The sequence below is a fragment of the Amphibalanus amphitrite genome, unplaced genomic scaffold, assembly GCF_019059575.1.
Source record: "Amphibalanus amphitrite isolate SeventyFive unplaced genomic scaffold, NRLGWU_Aamphi_draft 000927F_arrow, whole genome shotgun sequence".
NCBI lineage: Eukaryota > Metazoa > Arthropoda > Thecostraca > Balanomorpha > Balanidae > Amphibalanus > Amphibalanus amphitrite.
Window position 1 is genome coordinate 90837 of NW_024882421.1, and position 19210 is coordinate 110046.

The 19210-nt window shown below is 50.7% G+C and overlaps 2 protein-coding genes across 2 annotated transcripts; one reads left to right on the forward strand and one right to left on the reverse strand.

Moving 5' to 3' along the window:
* Positions 1-358: 358 nt before the first annotated feature.
* Positions 359-6739, forward strand: LOC122368140. Its single transcript, XM_043341810.1, has 4 exons — positions 359-385; positions 611-1495; positions 5364-5480; positions 5753-6739. The coding sequence occupies exons 1-4, from the start codon at positions 374-376 to the stop codon at positions 6638-6640; spliced, it is 1902 nt and encodes a 633-aa protein (XP_043197745.1). The 5' UTR covers positions 359-373; the 3' UTR covers positions 6641-6739.
* A 5722-nt stretch (positions 6740-12461) lies between these two features.
* Positions 12462-13838, reverse strand: LOC122368150. The gene is made up of 2 exons (XM_043341820.1): positions 13722-13838; positions 12462-13486 (listed from the first exon to the last, which is right to left on the reverse strand). Exons 1-2 carry the CDS (start codon positions 13731-13733, stop codon positions 12599-12601), a joined length of 900 nt encoding a protein of 299 aa, XP_043197755.1. The 5' UTR covers positions 13734-13838; the 3' UTR covers positions 12462-12598.
* Positions 13839-19210: the final 5372 nt, after the last annotated feature.

Below are 19210 nucleotides of genomic sequence, written 5' to 3' on the forward strand. Positions count from 1 at the left end.
AAAGCGGTCACTCGTATTTTGAAGTGGAACTTTTGAAAGGATACGTCGGGAGCCGAGCGTTGCGCAACGTGCGCGATAATATGCAATGTCCGTCCGAGGTTCAGTGAACGCTGGAGCGACCATATCTGCACGCAGAGCGGATTGCGGATATCCAGCGGGAAGTGGCGGCGGTGCGGGCCGCGCTGCCGGAGCAGATGCCCCGATGGGTCCGGCCGACGGATCGCCCGCGGCTACACCTCCAAGGTCGGCTCGCGCTGGCGCCACGGCCCCGGCCAGGAGAGCCGCAAGGGCGTGGTCCGATGGACGGCCTCGCCCGACTATAAAAGCGGCCGAGCATCCCGGTCCGGCATCACATCCACCAGCGAGTTCAACCATGAAAGTCCTGGTGAGTACAGCGTCCTGCGGCGATCACCGTCGCTGGAGCCACGACTACTACAACAGTTTGGCGTCAAAGGCATTCGAATGAGATGTGCCGAAATTTAATAAAGGACATGGGGCTAGATTTTAACTCCCGGATTAGTGGAATGTAATGTTTTAAAATACCTTAATACAGCTTTTGCACGTTTTTATTGTAATTTTTACAAATGCCGCTTGTTCTGTGTTTTCTCAGGTGATCGTGTCCGCTGTCCTGGCCGCTGCGGCAGCCCAGTACCTGCCCTACGCTGGGTACGGCTACGCGGGATTCCCGTACGCCGCCGGGTACAGCCTCGCTTCTCCTCTCCACAACACCTACAATGCCCATCCCCTGACCTACACGGCTGCTGCCCCGTACACGACCTACAACGCCGCCCCGTTCTCGTACGCTCCGTACACCACGTACGCCGCCCCCGTGCCGGCCTCCGTCAGCTCTCAGTACCACGCCCAGGACGAGCTCGGCAGCTACAGCTACGGCTACGCTGACGGCCAGAGCACCAAGCACGAGAACAAGAACGCCTACGGTGGCACCGTCGGCTCGTACAGCTACAGGGACGCCAACGGCATCGTCCAGACGGTCAGCTACGTGGCCGACGCCGCCGGCTTCCGCGTGAAGGCGACCAACCTGCCGGTGGCCCCGAAGGCCAACCTGGCCGCGCCCGTGCACTCGCTGGTCGGCCCGGCTCCCGTCGACGACACTGCCGAGGTGAAGGCCGCCAAGGCCGAGTTCCAGCGGCTGTACGACGAGGCTGCCGCCGCCGCTGAGGCCGCCCCTGACGCGCGCAAGAAGCGCAGCGCCGTGGCGCCTCTGCCCGTCAGCGACACCCCCGAGGTGGCCGCCGCCAAGGCCGAGCACGCCCGCCTGTACGCCGCCGCCGCCGCCGCTGCCGACGCCGCCCCCGACACCGACGGTCCCGTCTACACCCCGGCTGTGTACTCCGGCTACGCCCCGACCTTCTACTCGGGCTACGCCGGTGTGGCTCCGTCCTTCTACGCGGGCGTGCCGGCCATCCGTCCGGCCTCTGGCTTCTCGTACGGCTACAGCTCCACCCACCTGCCCTTCTACGGCCGCTACTTCTACTAAGCTGCAGCTGAACAACCCTTCGAGTCTGTTGTGAGCTGTTTTGCCTTCATCGTCCATTGTCGTGTTACATTCTTTGTGTTTCTCATCAGTTATCATTGACGTTCTGTGATGCCTTGATGCATCATTCATGCCAATATATTTTGTTAACAAACAAAATACAACTACGTTTTGGTCACAGCGGTAGTGGAAACAACATTGGTAAGAGAAGAGGGAATAGACTATAGAGCAAATATGTTAAAAATATATATGCAGCAGGTTCCAGATAAAAGCGCATAACATACAGCTCTAGAAAAAGCTACCACGAACAGTTTACTCGCGCATGACTGAAGGGTGCTCTACAGAGCCTCCCTCCCGTTTTTCTGCAATATCTTCTATAAATCGCTGGACGTGTCAACACAACTTGCAGTACCTTCAGCTGAATCATTGTGACACTTCATGTCATAAAAATGTAGCTGCTATAGATTGGCCGGAAATGACCCCATAGTGATGGCATACTCGGACAATTTTGGTGCAAAGCACTGCACTACGGCAATCGCTCTCAAGAGCTCATTTTTAAGCTAGATCCAATTTATTTGCATGAGAGAACTCAACATACCTACGTAAGGCTATCAAATGTCAGTCTCGCTTTTTGCCAATTTAACATTTCTAAAATTATAGGTACCGGGTGGAAAGAAAAAAAAGTACTACATCTTATTCGAGAATTACTTCAACATCACATAACATACGCGACTTTGCCTAAAGTCATTTTAACCCTCACCGGCCGAGGAGGGAGGGGTGGCGCGTGCCGCTCCCCATAGTATTTTTTTTTTTGCGATAGCTCCGAACACGCTGGCGATAGAGAGCTGAAACTTGGCATACCTGGCCTTTGATTCAAGCCATATCTTTGGATACCAACCACGTTTTCGGGTCATGTCAGGTCACTGACCTATGACGTCATAAGTGTGCCTCTGCACGGTCTTCAGATGGAACTTTGCAACGCCCTCACTGCCAGAGGAGCTTTCACAGGGAAATGAAACTGGCAGGATCTAGTAGTATCCATCGCAAGTCTCACATAGTGTATATCTCGGATTTTTCCTAAAGGTCATATGAGGTCAGGCCATTTTCGTGACCTCACCATTATAAGTCAACGGAAAAAAAAAATGAAAACTGCTATTCTGGCGCCGGGAACGAACTCCAACCATCCCAACCACACAGAATCATGATTTTATGCATTCCTTGCAAGGTTTGATGCGTCACTTTTGCAATATTGGCCTTGTGTGACGTCATTTACAACGTCATTAGGGTCATAGTAGTTTTTCGTCAATACCTCCCGATCAAATTGAGGTAGCAAGTCGGGAAAGCCACCAATGGACTCAAGAAGACCTGCCGAAACGAATGATAAGCAACATGACCCCTTTCGACCAATTTTGTGACCTGGGTGCGTTGTGGCCTGACCGTGACTCGAGGTCAACACCCTAAGCTGACCTCACCCAAACAAAAATTACATCATTCGACGCGCCTGAGCAAGGCAAACACGATGCTGCCAAAATCGTGGCTCTACAGCCGTTTTTTGCGAAGGAATTCACCAAAAATGGAACCGGGGCTTGGGGCACTTGACCTGACCTCAGAGGTCAACGGTTGACCTAGGTCCTTAAAATCGGATATCAATCTCTGCGTCTCGTTACGGCGCACACGCTCGTTTTTTTTCCGCGACGCGCTAGCTCCACCAGGGGCGAAACGGCGAGGGGGAGGGCGTACCCGCCCCCCCCCCCCCTCGGCAGGCGTGTATGTAGAAAACCAATAGGTCCGGCGAGGGTTAAACATATTTTATCTTATCCGATTTGACGAGTTTAGTGCTAAGCTCCCGGCTCACAAAATCTGCGCTTAGCTGGTGCTCTATAGGATTTATGTTAGACAGTGCGCTCGTGACAGTGATAAGTGTAAAAAGTTATTGAACATCGACATTGTTTGATGAGCGTAACTCAAACGTATCTTTTGGCTAATCAATGATAGCTACATACGAAAACTTCTTTGAACACGCAGTGCCCAATTGTATGGGAGGAAATTTGAATTGCTTGTTGTTTCGTCTTTTACCTAGTTACATAATAATATTACCTACAGAATAAACAGAAGGAAGCTATGATAGGTGGTTCCCCAGTCAACCGCAGACAATTTTTTTTCGAAATTGTATTATCAAGGCATCAGTTATTCATGAGACATTGAGCACACGGAAAGTGCTCATTTAGTCATCAGCGACTACAGTTCTTATACCTCTTCACCAGTTTTGATAAGTGAACAAGGATCAGAGACCAGATTTACCAACAGAAAAATAGCCGCTTGCCGGAATTTTTTGCCTAAAGACCGCTTCACATACGGAGTGTTAACTAATAACTTCATAGGCAAGTAAGCAGATAGGGCCTTACGGCTTACGCTCCGTATGTGAAGAGTTCTTTAGGCAAAAAATTCCGGCAGGCGGCTATTTTTTTGTTGGTAAATCTGGCCCCTGATCTTCTGTAGCAGACTAGGTACGAAAATAAGCCAGTGAAATACATTTATATTTCTTCGTATACCTATACAAAGAATGAATCCAAATGAGAATTTGTCATGTAAGGTAACTCTTATCTAGGAATAAGAAAAATAATAATTCAGCAAACGTCAAGCGAGCGATACTGATGAGTGGTCATCCCATTAGAATTGGTATTTAAACCTCGCCCGCCGAGGGGGGGGGGCGGGTGCCGCCCCCCCATAGGGTTTTTTCGCGATAGCTGCAAACACGCTGGCGATAGAGAGCTGAAACTTGGCATACCTGACCTTTGATCCAAGCCGCATCTTTTGACACCAACCACATTTTTGGGTCAGGTCAGGTCACTGACCTATGACGTCATAAGTGAACCTCTGCACGGTCTTCAGATGTCGCAACTTTGCAACGCCCTCACTGCCAGAGGAGATGTCACAGGGAAATGAAACTTGCAGGATCTAGTATCCATTATGAGTCCCACAACTTGTATATCTCGGATTTTTCCTAAAGGTCATATGAGGTCAGGTCATTTTCGTGACCTCACCATTAGGTATAAGTCAATGGGGAAAAATGAAAACTGCTATTCTGGCGCCGGGAACGATCTCCAACTATCTCAAGCACACAGAATCGTGATTTGATGCACTCCTTGCAAGGTTAGATGCGTCACTTTTGCAATGTTGACCTTGCGTGACGTCATTTATGACGTCATCAAGGTCAAATTAGTTTTTCGTCAATAACTCTTGATCAAATTGAGCTAGCGAGTCGGGGAAGGCACCAATGGACTCAGGAAGGCCTGCCGAATCGAATGATATGCGACATGACCTCTTTCGACCAACTTCGTGACCTGGGGGTGCTGACCTGACCTTGACCTGAGGTCAACACCCCAAGTTGACCTGACCCGGACAAAAAGTATATCATTCGACGCGCCTGAGCGAGGCGAACACGATGCTGCCAAAATCGGCGCTCTGCGGCCGTTTTTTGCGAAGTTATTCACCAAAAACTGAACCGTACCTTGGGGCACTTGACCTGACCTCAGAGGTCACCGGGTGACCTAGGACCTTAAAATCGGGTACCAATCTCTGCGTCTCGTAACGGCGCACACGCTCGTTTTTTCCGCGACGCGCTAGCTCCACCAGGGGCGAAACGGCGAGGGGGGGTCGTACCCGCCCCCCCCCCCTCGGCCGGCGCGTATGTAGAAAACCAATAGGTCCGGCGAGGGTTAAATGTCCCTTTGTTAATAAAATTACCTCTTTTAGCAATATTACCTTCCATTCGGATATGTTTCAACTTATGGGTTACATAGTATCTGCAGTGAGTATTCGGTAGCGCCTGTGGTCCCCGGCACGGCGGTCAGTCTGGTGTTCCTAGACGGGCGTGGCTCCTCCCGCCTACCTGCCTCCGGGGCTGCTCCAGCGCGGTATAAAACCGGCCTCCACCGGGCCTCACACACCACAGTCATCAGCGAGTTCAACCATGAAAGTCCTGGTAAGTGGACATACGAGCTTGGTTGTAAGAAATCTGAACGATATATCAAAATACGTTGTAACTACCCTTACCTACTATTGGCTATAATTCGTAATCGCTGCCAATTTCTTAAGGTTTCAGAGATTTGAGCCTAATTCTTATATTCATGGGCTGTTTTCGTTGCTTTCAAACCAATAATGATTACATGCGAAGATAACTGAAAAAAGGTGGTAAAACTAAACTATTTTTGGGTCCACCAAAAGTAAAGTTACCATTTTTGTCTTTCTTTGCAGGTGATCGTGTCCGCTGTCCTGGCCGCTGCGGCAGCCCAGTACCTGCCCTACGCTGGGTATGGCTACGCGGGATTCCCGTACGCCGCCGGGTACAGCCTCGCCTCTCCTCTCCACAACACCTACAATGCCCATCCCCTGACCTACACGGCTGCTGCTCCGTACACGACCTACAACGCCGCCCCGTTCTCGTACGCTCCGTACACCACGTACGCCGCCCCCGTGCCGGCCTCCGTCAGCTCTCAGTACCACGCCCAGGACGAGCTCGGCAGCTACAGCTACGGCTACGCTGACGGCCTGAGCACCAAGCACGAGAACAAGAATGCCTACGGCGGCACCGTCGGCTCGTACAGCTACAGGGACGCCAACGGCATCGTCCAGACGGTCAGCTACGTGGCCGACGCGGCCGGCTTCCGCGTGAAGGCGACCAACCTGCCGGTGGCCCCGAAGGCCGACCTGGCCGCGCCCGTGCACTCGCTGGTCGGCCCGGCTCCCGTCGACGACACTGCCGAGGTGAAGGCCGCCAAGGCCGAGTTCCAGCGGCTATACGACGAGGCTGCCGCCGCCGCTGAGGCCGCCCCTGACGCGCGCAAGAAGCGCAGCGCCGTGGCGCCTCTGCCCGTCAGCGACACCCCCGAGGTGGTCGCCGCCAAGGTAGAGCACGCCCGCCTGTACGCCGCCGCCGCCGCCGCTGCCGACGCCGCCCCCGACACCGACGGTCCCGTCTACACCCCGGCTGTGTACTCCGGCTACGCCCCGACCGTCTACTCGGGCTACGCCGGTGTGGCGCCGTCCTTCTACGCGGGCGTGCCTGCCATCCGTCCGGCCTCTGGCTTCTCGTACGGCTACAGCTCCGCCCACCTGCCCTTCTACGGCCGCTACTTCTACTAAGCTGCAGCCTTCCACTTTGACAGTTCGTTTCTTTGCATAGTTTCATGAACGCTCATCACCGATGATAAACGCCTCAATACATTATCATATACTTTTGGATTTTCTTGATTGTGCTAGCAATGCATTACATTGGTGTGTGATGATTTGAACGCTGTGCGTGATGATGATAATGGTTGATACATGATGCCAATATATTTTGGTAACCAAAGAATGACTGTGTGAAGGCTGATGACCTGCAAGATGACCATCAGCAGACGATTTTTCGAAGAGAGGAGCAGATATTTTTTTTCTATATGCTAATGCACTTACGATCCCATTTATACATAAATAAGATTGCAGGGGTTTAGGCAGAGTCGATGAATTTTCGGTGACTGCGACTCCAACTCTTGCTTTTAACACGCGCAGTGGAAGAGGGGGGGGGGCGGATTTCGCCCACCCCTCCTGTTTTTCGTCAATAACTCGCGCCGCAAACATAATATTAATGTGAAATTTCGGCTACCTGTCCAAAATTGAATTGCGGATCTTCTCGTGCAAGAAATAAGAAAATCGGTTCACAACTTTTCTAGTAATAGCGGTGTAAGGTCAAACATCCTGCCGCCGCGCCGCGCGGCGTCCGGCGCTAGCCGTTACGCGCCGCCTGAATTGCAGACTGTGCCGGGGCGGGACGGTTCCGTCTTTACATCGAGTTCCTTGCCACTGATTATATTAGATTCGCGTCAAATTCGGTGAGAAGACTGAGAAATGTACAGGCAATCATATGGTCAAAGATTTTTGAAAATCGGCCGGTAACAACTTGAGTTATGAGTGTGTAAACACAAAATTGTGATTGCCGCGTTTCCCGCGTCGGCCGATCCCGCTTCAGCCAGCGACATCTCACCCTTAGCAGGCTTCTAACTGCCATATTTATTGTTGGATTATCTAGAAATTCACCATACATACCACAGGGGAGCACTGCCGCTTCAACCCTATTGGCCGTAGTGTCTAACGGTGGCGGCCATATTGCGCAGACCAGGAACCGGCTGCCGCCTGTGTTGAGGAATAGGGAATTCGGGACCTCGATTTACGTTTGCGGCCGCCGTATCCGTTACGATCAAGCTACGTAGATACGGAGCCCGGCATCTTACGCAGAATTGAATGGGGAACACGATCGTATCTTCAGAATTCCTCAAATTCACTCGCCGGACCTCCATTTGCCCCGGCCGGGGGGGTTGATTGAACCCACCTCGCTAATGCGCCGCTAATTAAACTAGAATTAAGCGGTAAAGTGGTCGTATGCGGCAAAGTATAATGCAGAGTGACTAGTAGGAACCCGCTTTAAAGGTCTCAGGTCAACCGGTGACCTCTGAGGTCATGGTCAGGTCAAGTGATCTAAGGCACGGGTTCGGTTTTTGGTAAATAACTTCGCCAAACATAGCCGTAGAGCCGCGATTTTGGCATCATCGTGTTCAGCTAGCTCAGGCGCATCGAGTGATATACTTTTTGTTCGGGTCAGGTCAACTTAGGGTGTTGACCTCAGGTCAAGGTCAGGTCAGCACCCCCAGGTCACGAAGTTAGTCGAAAGAGGTCATGTCGCATATCATTCGATTCGGCAGGTCTTCCTGAGTCCATTGGTGGCTTTCCCGACTCGCTAGCTCAATTTGATCGGGAGTTATTGGAGAAAAATTGTGACCCTTGTGACGTCAAAAATGACGTCACGCAAAGGCAACAATGCAAATATGAAGCATAGAACCTTGCAAGGAGTGTATGAAATCATGATTCTTTATGCTTGAGATAGTTTCAGATCATTCTCGGCGCCAAAATAGCATTTTTCATGTTTCCCCATTGACTTATAAGGGTTTAACGTATTAGTTCCTTGTATCTGAGGATTTTTTTAGGATTTCATCTTGTTCTCCACTCAATTCTGCGTAAGATGCCGGGTTCCGTGTCCACATAGCTTGAACGTAACGGATGCAGCGACCGCAAACGTAAATCGAGGTCCCGAATTCCCTATTCCCCAACACAGGCGGCGGCCGCTTCCTGGTCTGCGCAACATGGCGGCACCGTTGGACACCATCTGGCGGCCGATGCGCCTTCCACATTATAGAGTTCAGTGATACATACTCACAAATGTTTGTTCTTTCGTACAGTGAAAGAAAAAAGAAAATCAGTCTGTAACTTTTTGAGTTATCGGCGTGTAAACGCAAAAAAGTCGCTCATATGGCAGATTTGACCACATTTGACCTCATTTGACCTTGAAGATATTGACCTAGGGTCATGAAATTCACACACAACAAAGTTCCCCGGGGCCTTCACCTACCCTCCAAATTTCGTTTTTCTAGCTCAAGTGGGAGCTGAGATCTTAGGGGGGCGACATCCGCCCCCCCCCTTCCACTGCAGGCGTAGTACTCGCAACCCTTCCACTGCGCGTGTTAAAAAACGACTCCGACTCCGACTCCAGCTGCGATTCCCAGGATCTCTCTAAAGTCACGTCTGCCCGTGTGGTCGGATCCAGCCCCTTGGTTTTCTTGAATAACCCTTAAACCGCTTATTTAACCCGCGCCCCGTAGGGCTACCGGCGGACCCTACCACCCGTAGGGGGGGGGGGGGGGGGGGCCGTTTCGGCCCCCCCCCCCTAAGATCTCGGAAAGTTACCGGCTGATTTTCAAAATTCAAACGGCGTTCGATAGCCCCACCCGGGAACTACCTTGTGACCAAATTTCATTGACCTAGGTCAAACCGATGACGTCACAGGTCGGGTCAAAGGTCAGATTTTCACCGTTCACAGGCAATTCAAGAAATGTGCTGTGAAAGCGAGTAAATTGGTAATTTATTGAAAACCATCGATGGTACATTGTTCGTCAAACACATACTTTGCTATCTGAGGTCACTGATACCAGGTCAGGTCACAGCGAGGTCAGGTCACCGGGGGTCACAATATGAATGTGTCGTGTGATACATGTTTTATGGTCCATTTTACATGACAAATGCGATTATGTGGGTTAGGCAGCCTTTGGGGCCAGCCTAGGTCACGTTTTTTGTGAAGGTCAGGTCAAGGTCAGGTCAAATTAGGTCAAATTTCAAAGTTGATATTTTTGCATAAAATGGGTATCGATTCGATGCAGCTCGTCACGGGGAGTCTAATGGTGGTCTTCGTTTTGCTCTACAAGTTCTAGAATTGCCAAAAATTGAGTTTGAAAATTTGACGTCATCATTTTTGAACAGTTTTTTCGCTATAACTTGGCCAAAAAACGAGGTATCGATCTGAAATTTGGTATGTAGATAGAAGATGGTAGGCACTATCACATATATTCCGGTTTTTTCGAAACTCAAAAACTTTTTGGATTTTTTGGCGAATATATCCAAAAAATGCTTTTTTGATTTTTGGGGGTCAAAACTCAAAAATTTCAAAAATTCGAGATAGCAGTTTTGTAGCCCTGTCAATTCTACACCTTTTATGTCTTGATCATTTTTCTATATCTTCAAAGCTGTAGTCCTGACAGGTCTTCTCGCGAAGGTCTTTTTTCGGTCGAAAATGACAGAACATGACGTCACTCTGACGTCATTTGTGGCCAACCTATCATAGCCTCTAGAAAAATTTTTGGTCACAATGTGTAAAATTGATGCCCGGAGGGGTCCTGAAAGTTTGGTGGCGATATCTCCAGCCGTTTAGGAGATATCGACCGAAAAGGACAGGGGGGGCCGTTTCGGCCCCCCCCCCCCACGGGGCGCGGGTTAAGATAGCGATATGGAACTTGGTGCACCTTCTATTATATCAATTTGACACGTTTTGTGAAAGTTACATGCAATTTGTAAGAAATGACAAATACCCATTTTATTGACCCAAATAAACGATATTAGTTCGGAAAAACGGTAGTTGTTTGAAAAATTGCCAAAAATAGAGTTTACAAGCAAAACACAAAAAAAAAAACGTCTAAAGACAAAGCAACGGAAGCTCCTAATATGGTTATCTCAGATTTTCCCCAAAATGTCTTACTGAATATATGTTGTAGAATATATGCAGAGTGCCACATATATTCTACTATCATATCCCGCGCACCGACGGGGATCTGCGCCAACTTACAACCGACGGGGGGGGGGGGCGATGACCGCCCCCCTTGAGGTCTCGAGAACGAAGCAAGATAGCGACAAGTGGTAAACGGCATGGGGTGCGCACGGACAACGTTTACAATTTTTACAAAGGTAATTTTCAGCTCAGGTCAAAGATGACATCACAGGGGTCAAAAAAGTCAAAATGGCGGCGCTAGATATAGAGATAGTTTGTCTCGAATAACTTTCGAATTAGTCAAGATAGGAACAAACAAAGGGCATCATCGTGATCCTCTCATCAATCTGCATCGAATCATATATATTTTGACCTGGCAAGGTCAAGGTCAAAGGTTGACCTCAGGTCACGTGACCTTGAGGTTGTCATGCATATCATTCGATGCGCCTTGACGAGCAGAACACAATGAGACCATCCGCGCGGCTGTGTCTTGTTCCTGTACGGAGTTATTGGCAAAAATCTTTGGTGACCTTTGATGACGCCACATGACCTTACAGCTGCCCAACAGCAAAACAATCCTCAAGGTAGTGAAGGTTGATCGTATATGAAGTCATTTATGGTATATGGGGCCATTCTGACCCGTTTTAGTGGTAAAAACAGGGAGTTGATTTTCCCCCATTGACTTATCATGGGGAGGTCGATAAATTGACCTGACCTTAGGTCATCGATATCAAAATTCCGAGATTAACAAATTGTAGCTACTAATGACCTAATGACATCCTGCGACTTGCAAAGGCCTCCGACATCTACTGTAGCTCTGAAACGGTGACAAAGTTGCAAAAAAGTGACTTGAGGTTGGGTCATTCAAAGTGACCTGGTGACCTGACCTTAAAAGTTAGGAGGTTCGAACTTGCACACCATGTGTAAAATTTATGCGAGAATAAGCATACCAAATTTCGCGACGCTACGCGCCGCAGTTTTTCCACTATTCACGAAAAATCTCAGGGGGGGGGGGGCGGATAACCGCCTCCAAATGGTAAAAAGACAGCTCCAGCATGAATAGGTATAGTATGATGGCGTCATATGTTATATCGTACTTTTAGACATCCGACCAATGAGCTTAGAGTAGTACGACTATTACCATAGGATCGAACGTGAAAAATAACTCGCAAGTCAAGTGTCGGCTGTCGCATAGGCATACTGTGCGATTCACATATCTCCCAAAGGCAAATGATCGCATACATGTACAATATGAATTTAGCCATATGATCGCATACCATAAGGTGACCTTACGTGATTGGACTTGACCTGAAATGACATTGACCTCGAACCAAGGCTTCTACAACTAAGATAATGACGCAAATAATCTCTTACATCAAAATAAGCGATGATGTTGGGGTTAGGCAAGGGATGTGGTTCCACCAGCCTATGTGGTTGTCTTGGCCATTGCAAGTGCAGAAAACTGATACGTCTGGGGCTAAAAATCAAAACCATAATAGCAGAATGGCTTGTTTAGAAGCCCCAATGGAGCCACGACCCATTGTGTAATCCAGAGCTAGCTCGTTACTTGACGCGCGGGAGATGTTTTAGTGTGCGCTGTGTGAACTGCCTTCGTTTCGCACGTATTCACACCACACTCATTTATGTGTTAGTTCTTCATGTGCTCGTGTTTTCTTATCGAGTGTGGGCATGTGCAGTTTGTCTTAAAATGCATACCTGACCAATGACCATCGCAATTTTTAGCATCGCCGAATTTTTGTCAGGCTCACCATATGCGACCATGACTGCTACTGTGTTCGAGCCAATAAATCAGCATGCCAACTCCTAAACACAACAAAACTGTGTTACCAACATATATTGGTGCATGAACGATGTGACATGACAATTGACGAAGAATGAAAAATGACACAAAATGACGATTGGACAATGAAGAAAAGACACCTCACAACAGACTCGAAGGGTTGTTCAGCTGCAGCTTAGTAGAAGTAGCGGCCGTAGAAGGGCAGGTGGGCGGAGCTGTAGCCGTACGAGAAGCCAGAGGCCGGACGGATGGCCGGCACGCCCGCGTAGAAGGACGGAGCCACACCGGCGTAGCCCGAGTAGAAGGTCGGGGCGTAGCCGGAGTACACAGCCGGGGTGTAGACGGGACCGTCGGTGTCGGGGGCGGCGTCGGCAGCGGCGGCGGCGGCGGCGTACAGGCGGGCGTGCTCGGCCTTGGCGGCGACCACCTCGGGGGTGTCGCTGACGGGCAGAGGCGCCACGGCGCTGCGCTTCTTGCGCGCGTCAGGGGCGGCATCAGCGGCGGCGGCAGCCTCGTCGTACAGCCGCTGGAACTCGGCCTTGGCGGCCTTCACCTCGGCAGTGTCGTCGACGGGAGCCGGGCCGACCAGCGAGTGCACGGGCGCGGCCAGGTCGGCCTTCGGGGCCACCGGCAGGTTGGTCGCCTTCACGCGGAAGCCGGCGGCATCGGCCACGTAGCTGACCGTCTGGACGATGCCGTTGGCGTCCCTGTAGCTGTACGAGCCGACGGTGCCACCGTAGGCGTTCTTGTTCTCGTGCTTGGTGCTCTGGCCGTCAGCGTAGCCGTAGCTGTAGCTGCCGAGCTCGTCCTGGGCGTGGTACTGAGAGCTGACGGAGGCCGGCACGGGGGCGGCGTACGTGGTGTACGGAGCGTACGAGAACGGGGCGGCGTTGTAGGTCGTGTACGGGGCAGCAGCCGTGTAGGTCAGGGGATGAGCATTGTAGGTGTTGTAGAGAGGAGAAGCGAGGCTGTTCCCGGCGGCGTACGGGAATCCCGCGTAGCCATACCCAGCGTAGGGCAGGTACTGGGCTGCCGCAGCGGCCAGGACAGCGGACACGATCACCTGCAATAAAACACAACAAAACAAGTCATGTAGTTGCACACAGCTAAGCATTAGTGCTGGATCCTATACATATGTTGCTTCATGAGTACTTGCTTAGCAATTGCTTCCACAATCCCATTAACAACTGAAAACAGTTCTGAATAACTAAGATCCTAAACATGAATGAAGAAGCCAGTGGTTACCGAAAAAGTTAACAGGGAACAATATGTTGCGTCTCCCTAGTCTGTCCACTCACCAGGACTTTCATGGTTGAACTCGCTGGTGACTGTGGTGTGTGAGGCCCGGTGGAGGCCGGTTTTATACCGCGCTGGAGCAGCCCCGGAGGCAGGCAGGCGGGAGGAGCCACGCCCGTCTAGGGACACCGGACTGACCGCCGCGCCTGGGATCTCTGAGACCACAGGTGCTACCGCATACCAACCCGGAACGGCCTGACTGGTCGCAAACCGACAAAAAGCAGCAGACGAAGCATTCCGTTGGTATTGAGTCGATCTTTGGCTCTATACTATCTCATCCAGCTGATTTTGCTGAGTGGGCACACCCATCTTTTCTGCATATGTTGTGAAACTTTCAGACCAAGGGCTTTCAAGCTGGCTACGCAAAATGTTGAAATAGTCAACATTTTACCTTTGGTGACCTCTGGTGACGTGACCTTTGACCTGACCCAAAAAAATGACCGAAGTGTTTTCGTCCTTACTTTGGACGTTCTTTCGATTGCCGCTTACCGCGTGTCGCTACTCGCTACGTGGCCCAGGAGCCGAGTTAGAAGGGGGGTGTTCAGACACCCCCCCCCCCCGACCCGGCGCGGAATCTCAGAGCACCGGCCCGGCGAGGGTTAAGGTCAGGTCACCAGGTCACGTCAAGTGACCTCACCTCAGAAAAAGTTTCAATCCTCGTCAGAGCTACACCGGCTGAACGATCCCCAAGAAACTTTCAGCGATTGATAAGAGTAACAGTATGCACAAAATGTATATCTCGAAATTTTGATATCGGTGACCTAAGGCCAGGTCAATTTTGCGACCTCTCCATTAGGTATAAGTCAATGGGAGAAAATAGAAATGCGCCTCTTGTGGACGAATGGTGTTCAAACCCCTCTCAATCATCGGTTCATGGGTATTCATGACACACTGAATCAGAAAAATGCACCTGTGACCCTTTTGTGTGCCCTTGAGGTCATCTCAGGTCATGAACGGTCACCAACAGTTTTTTGGCTATAACTTTTGATCGAAACATGCTAGAGCGATGAAAACACGTCAGATGTATTCAGCCCGACTATACGGATCGACTGATATGCAACATGATCCTTTCCGGTCAGGTCATGACCTTTACCTACGTTCAAATTTTCAAAATGACCTTTCAAGGTCAGAGAATAGTTCATTCGACGCGTCTCGACGAGAGGAACACGTCCACGATGCTGGCAAAAGCTATGTCGTGGCTTGCTTGAATCAAACAAAAGTTATTACCGAAAAACATTTTACGTGAAAACGGCTATTTTTACAGTTGCTCTCTGGAGGCTTAACTATTGACCTGAGGTCAAATCTGAGAACGACAATCAGAAAGGTCTGTAAAAGGGCTATGGAATGCGTTTTTTTGCGGCGCTGTAGCTCTATTAGTTTCCGAGTTAGCCGTTGGCAGTTTCCAAAATTGTTGAAATGGCATACATTTGACCTTTGATGACCTCTGGTGACCTGACCTTTAACCTGACCCAAAAAAATGACCGATGTGTTTCCGTCAGTATTTTTACGCTCTTTCGAATGCCGCTTACCGCGTGTCGCTACGTGGCCCAGGAGCCGAGTTAGCCGAGTTAGAGCCGAGTTAGTTAGCGTTCAGACATCCCCGGCCCGGCGCGGAAGTCGTGGAGCACCGGCCCGGCGCGGGTGAAGGTGGGATGGTCACTTACATCTAAATCCTAATTTACCCGGTCAGCTCCGGATGGGCTGGTCCCGCCCGACTCCCGACAGTCACCTAGCGGCTCATCCAAGGTCAGATAAGTCGAGAGAGATATATACCATTACCAAGGACATAAGGGTGAGTACTGAGCATATCAGACACCCGATAAATACATAGGGCTCAAGCTGGCACGGCCGTTTACATGAGAGTGTTATATCATTGTTCATGTAGGGAATGACTGTAGTAGGCCTGAGTGACGTGTAGCGTATGAATGAGCCATGTCATATTGACTCCGACTCCTGGCAGAACTGTGAACTCCGACCGACTCCTACTCCACCTCCGACTCCTACTCCGCAGCCCTGCCTCGGAGGTCACCCGTTGAGCTTAACCCGCGCCCGGCTGGGGGTCCTGGATTTCCACGCCCTGCTGGGGGGGGGGGGGGTGTTTGAACAGCCCCCTTATAACTCGGCTCCTGGGCCACGTAGCGATACGCGGAAGGCGGCGTTCGAAAGAGCGTCAAAAATAGTATAAGGAAATCACTTCGGTCAATTTTTTGGTCAGGTCAAAGGTCACGTCACCAGTGGTCATTGAAGGCAAAATTTCGCCGATTTCCAGGTCGAATGTCGACAATTTTCAAGAAGCCAACGCATAACACGGGAATTAATAGAGCTACAGCGCCACGGAAAAGCGCATTCGATAGCCCTAAAAACGCCCTTTCTGAGTAATCTTCTCAGATTTGACCTAACATCAACGGTTTTGCCTGCAGGGGGCAAAAACTGCAAAAATAGCCGATTTTTTTGGAAACGGTTTTTCTGCAATAACTTTTGACCCTAGCCTTGTACGACCTTACTTTTACCGCGATCGTGTTCCTCTCGTCAAGACGCATCGAATTAACTATAACTTGACCTTGAAAGGTCAACTTGAAAATTTGACGTCAGGTCAAGGTCATGACCTGACTGGAAAGGGTCATGTTGCATATCAGTCGATCCGTATCGTCGAGCTGAACACATCTAAGGCGTTTTCATCGCTCTAGCATGCCTCTATCAAAAGTTATTTGCGAAAAACTGTTATATACCATTCGTGACCTAAGATGACCTCAGGGCATAAACAGGGGTAACGGCACCATTTTCATGTTCAATGTGTCTAAACCACTTGTAATTCAGTGTTTGGGAGTGTTTATAATGTCTTTCGTCCAAAAGAGGCGCATTTCAATTTTCTCCCATTGACATATAATGGGGAGGTCGCACAATTGACCTGACCTTAGGTCATCGATATCAAAATTCTGAGATATACATTTTGTACATGCTATTGCTTTTAGCAATCGCTGAAAGTTTCAAAGCGATCGGTCACTCGGTGTAGCTATGACAGACATTGAAACTTTTTATCAGGTGAGGTCACTTCAAGTGACATGGTGACCTGACCTTGAATGACCTTGGTCTGAAATTTTCACAACATATGTAGAATTGATGTATGATAAGGTGTACCAAAAACGGCGGCGCGGAGCTCCGCCGTTTTTTTTTTTAGATATTCGCGAAAAACCACAAGGGGGGTGTTCAAACACCCCCCCCCCCCCAGCAGGGCGCGGGTTAAATCTTAAAATTGGTTACCGTTTAAATCAGTGTGCAACATGCTCATCTGAGACTTTTCACATAGTTTTTCTTTAGTTCGTTTACGACTTACGTGCAGTTATGCAGTATGCCTTAATGGTAGTCAGGTCTTAGGACTTTATGCAAATTTAGGTGTCTCTTTTGGCTCTCCCGATGTCATATCGACCTGAAAATTTCAGGACTGAGAATATGACCTTGTTTGCAATGTATGTTCCAGTTTTCGATTTGGAATCAATAGCGCAGTCAGTGACAGTATATGTGTTTCTGACCTATGTTGACGGTGACATGAACTCAGGTCGCCATGTAAGGAACTAGCTCAACCCCATTTCAAAAAGCAACATGAATATTATTATCGTCATGAACATCTAAATCCGTTCCGAGTATATTTATTTGCACAATATCAGCGCTCAAAACAACATAAGCACTACAAGAACGCACTCAATGTTGTACCAACATGAAACAAAACACAACAAACGACAACAAAAGGCGTTGATAACTCACACCCCGTGCATCAGCGCGGCGCGGCTCTCGGGTTCAGCGGCCTCTGCAGTGCCCTGTGCGTCCGCAGCAGCTAGCGGCACCAGCTCAGCACTGAGAACCGCGTGAGCAGAGATGAAGTCGAGCCGCATCAGGTCTCTGAACGCCTCCAGGTCCGTGTCGGGTACGGCGCTGACACACGGCACGTCGAGGTGCTGGCAGAGCCGGGTCACCTCGGCCACGGCCAGACGGCGGTGCTCGCCCTGATCATCGGCCCTCTCGGAATCTCCGAACGCCAGCGCGCCCTCTCTGCTGACCAGCGCCCACGCGGTGGGTTCGTCCGCGGACTCGGAGGTCAGGTAGACACCTGCAGAGAGTCGCAGGTCAGCCGGCTCTGGCGCGGCGCAGGTGCGACGGTGGCGCCGCAGCCGCGGCAGGTGGCGCCGCTGCAGCGGGCGCACTGCCACGCCAGGCCGCGGCATGGTGCCCGTCAGGCAGGGCAGGCTCGGGTGGCGCGCGAACAGTCGCTGCTGCTCCTCGAACGTGACACGTGCGCCGTGCTCAGCGGCCACAGAGGCGAGAGTCGGCGCCAGCTCGGTGCTGATGCCCTCAGCACGCACTGACGAGCTCCAGAGCCGACTCAGCTGCGGTGCGCGCAGCAGGTTCAGCAGCCGGTGATGGCTGGCGGTGTCATCCCCCGCACACACGTGCAGGGTGGCTCTCTGCGGGGTCTCGTGGGTGACGGTCACCACGGCGGCATCAGTGGCGTCCCCGCCGGCAGCGAACACCTCGAACGGCGCAGTGTAGATGCGACGGAGAACGAGACGCAGCAGACTGCGCGTCTGAAGTCCATGGGCCCCGTACCTCTCGAGCCGCGGCAGCAGTGCTGACAGGTGCTCCAAAGAGAGCTGCACCACACGCTCCACACCCATGACAGCTAACAGGTGGCAAACAGGCGTCGGCAGATACCGTAGAGCAGCCGAGACAGGCGTGGGATGAACTCAGGGCAGGCGCCGACAGTCGAGGGATCGGACGATTGCCGGTCGGGCTAGCGGACTGAGGTGACCACAGGGCAACGGTCCCTCACAGACTGATGAGAGCAGCTCGGCCCGCCTTACAAATACCCAGCAGACGATAAACAAATGTCGATCCGCCGACCCGAGCATGCGTCACTCGTTTCGTCACAGCTGAGGGCAGCGGAGACGTTTTTCTCGGGTGGTCTCGGACCGAGTGGAGCGACTGGTGGGGACATACTAAGATCACATTGCGGGCTAAAACTGGAACGAACCGGCTTGATACCACTCTGGAATGTACCGCTCTGGTGTTTATGACAGATCTACGACGCTATATGAGGATGCTTCCGGAGAGCGAAGGACACTGAATGTCTGGCATTGTCATAGATGTATGTATTTTGTATATGTGTCCTAACTACGTAAATGCGTGGGCGCGGACCACTTCGTCGCAAGGCATGTATAGCGCGTTTGTGGTGGCATCGCGAGGGCGGAACTCGTGCCGTATTCTCAGAGTAGGGCGGGTAGTGGTGGTGTCAGTTTCTGGCGTTGCATGGTGTGTCATGTTCTGACTCGTGCTGTCCGTGCCTTTACACGCCCCCTTTTTCAAGCAATAAACAGCTTTATCAATTTACGAAGCTACGAATTACGTTGTCAGCACCCAAAATTATTTTTGAAAGTTGGTTTTAAATGATTTTGTCATTTAATTTAAAAATATGACTTTCAAAAGGCTCTGGGCGATT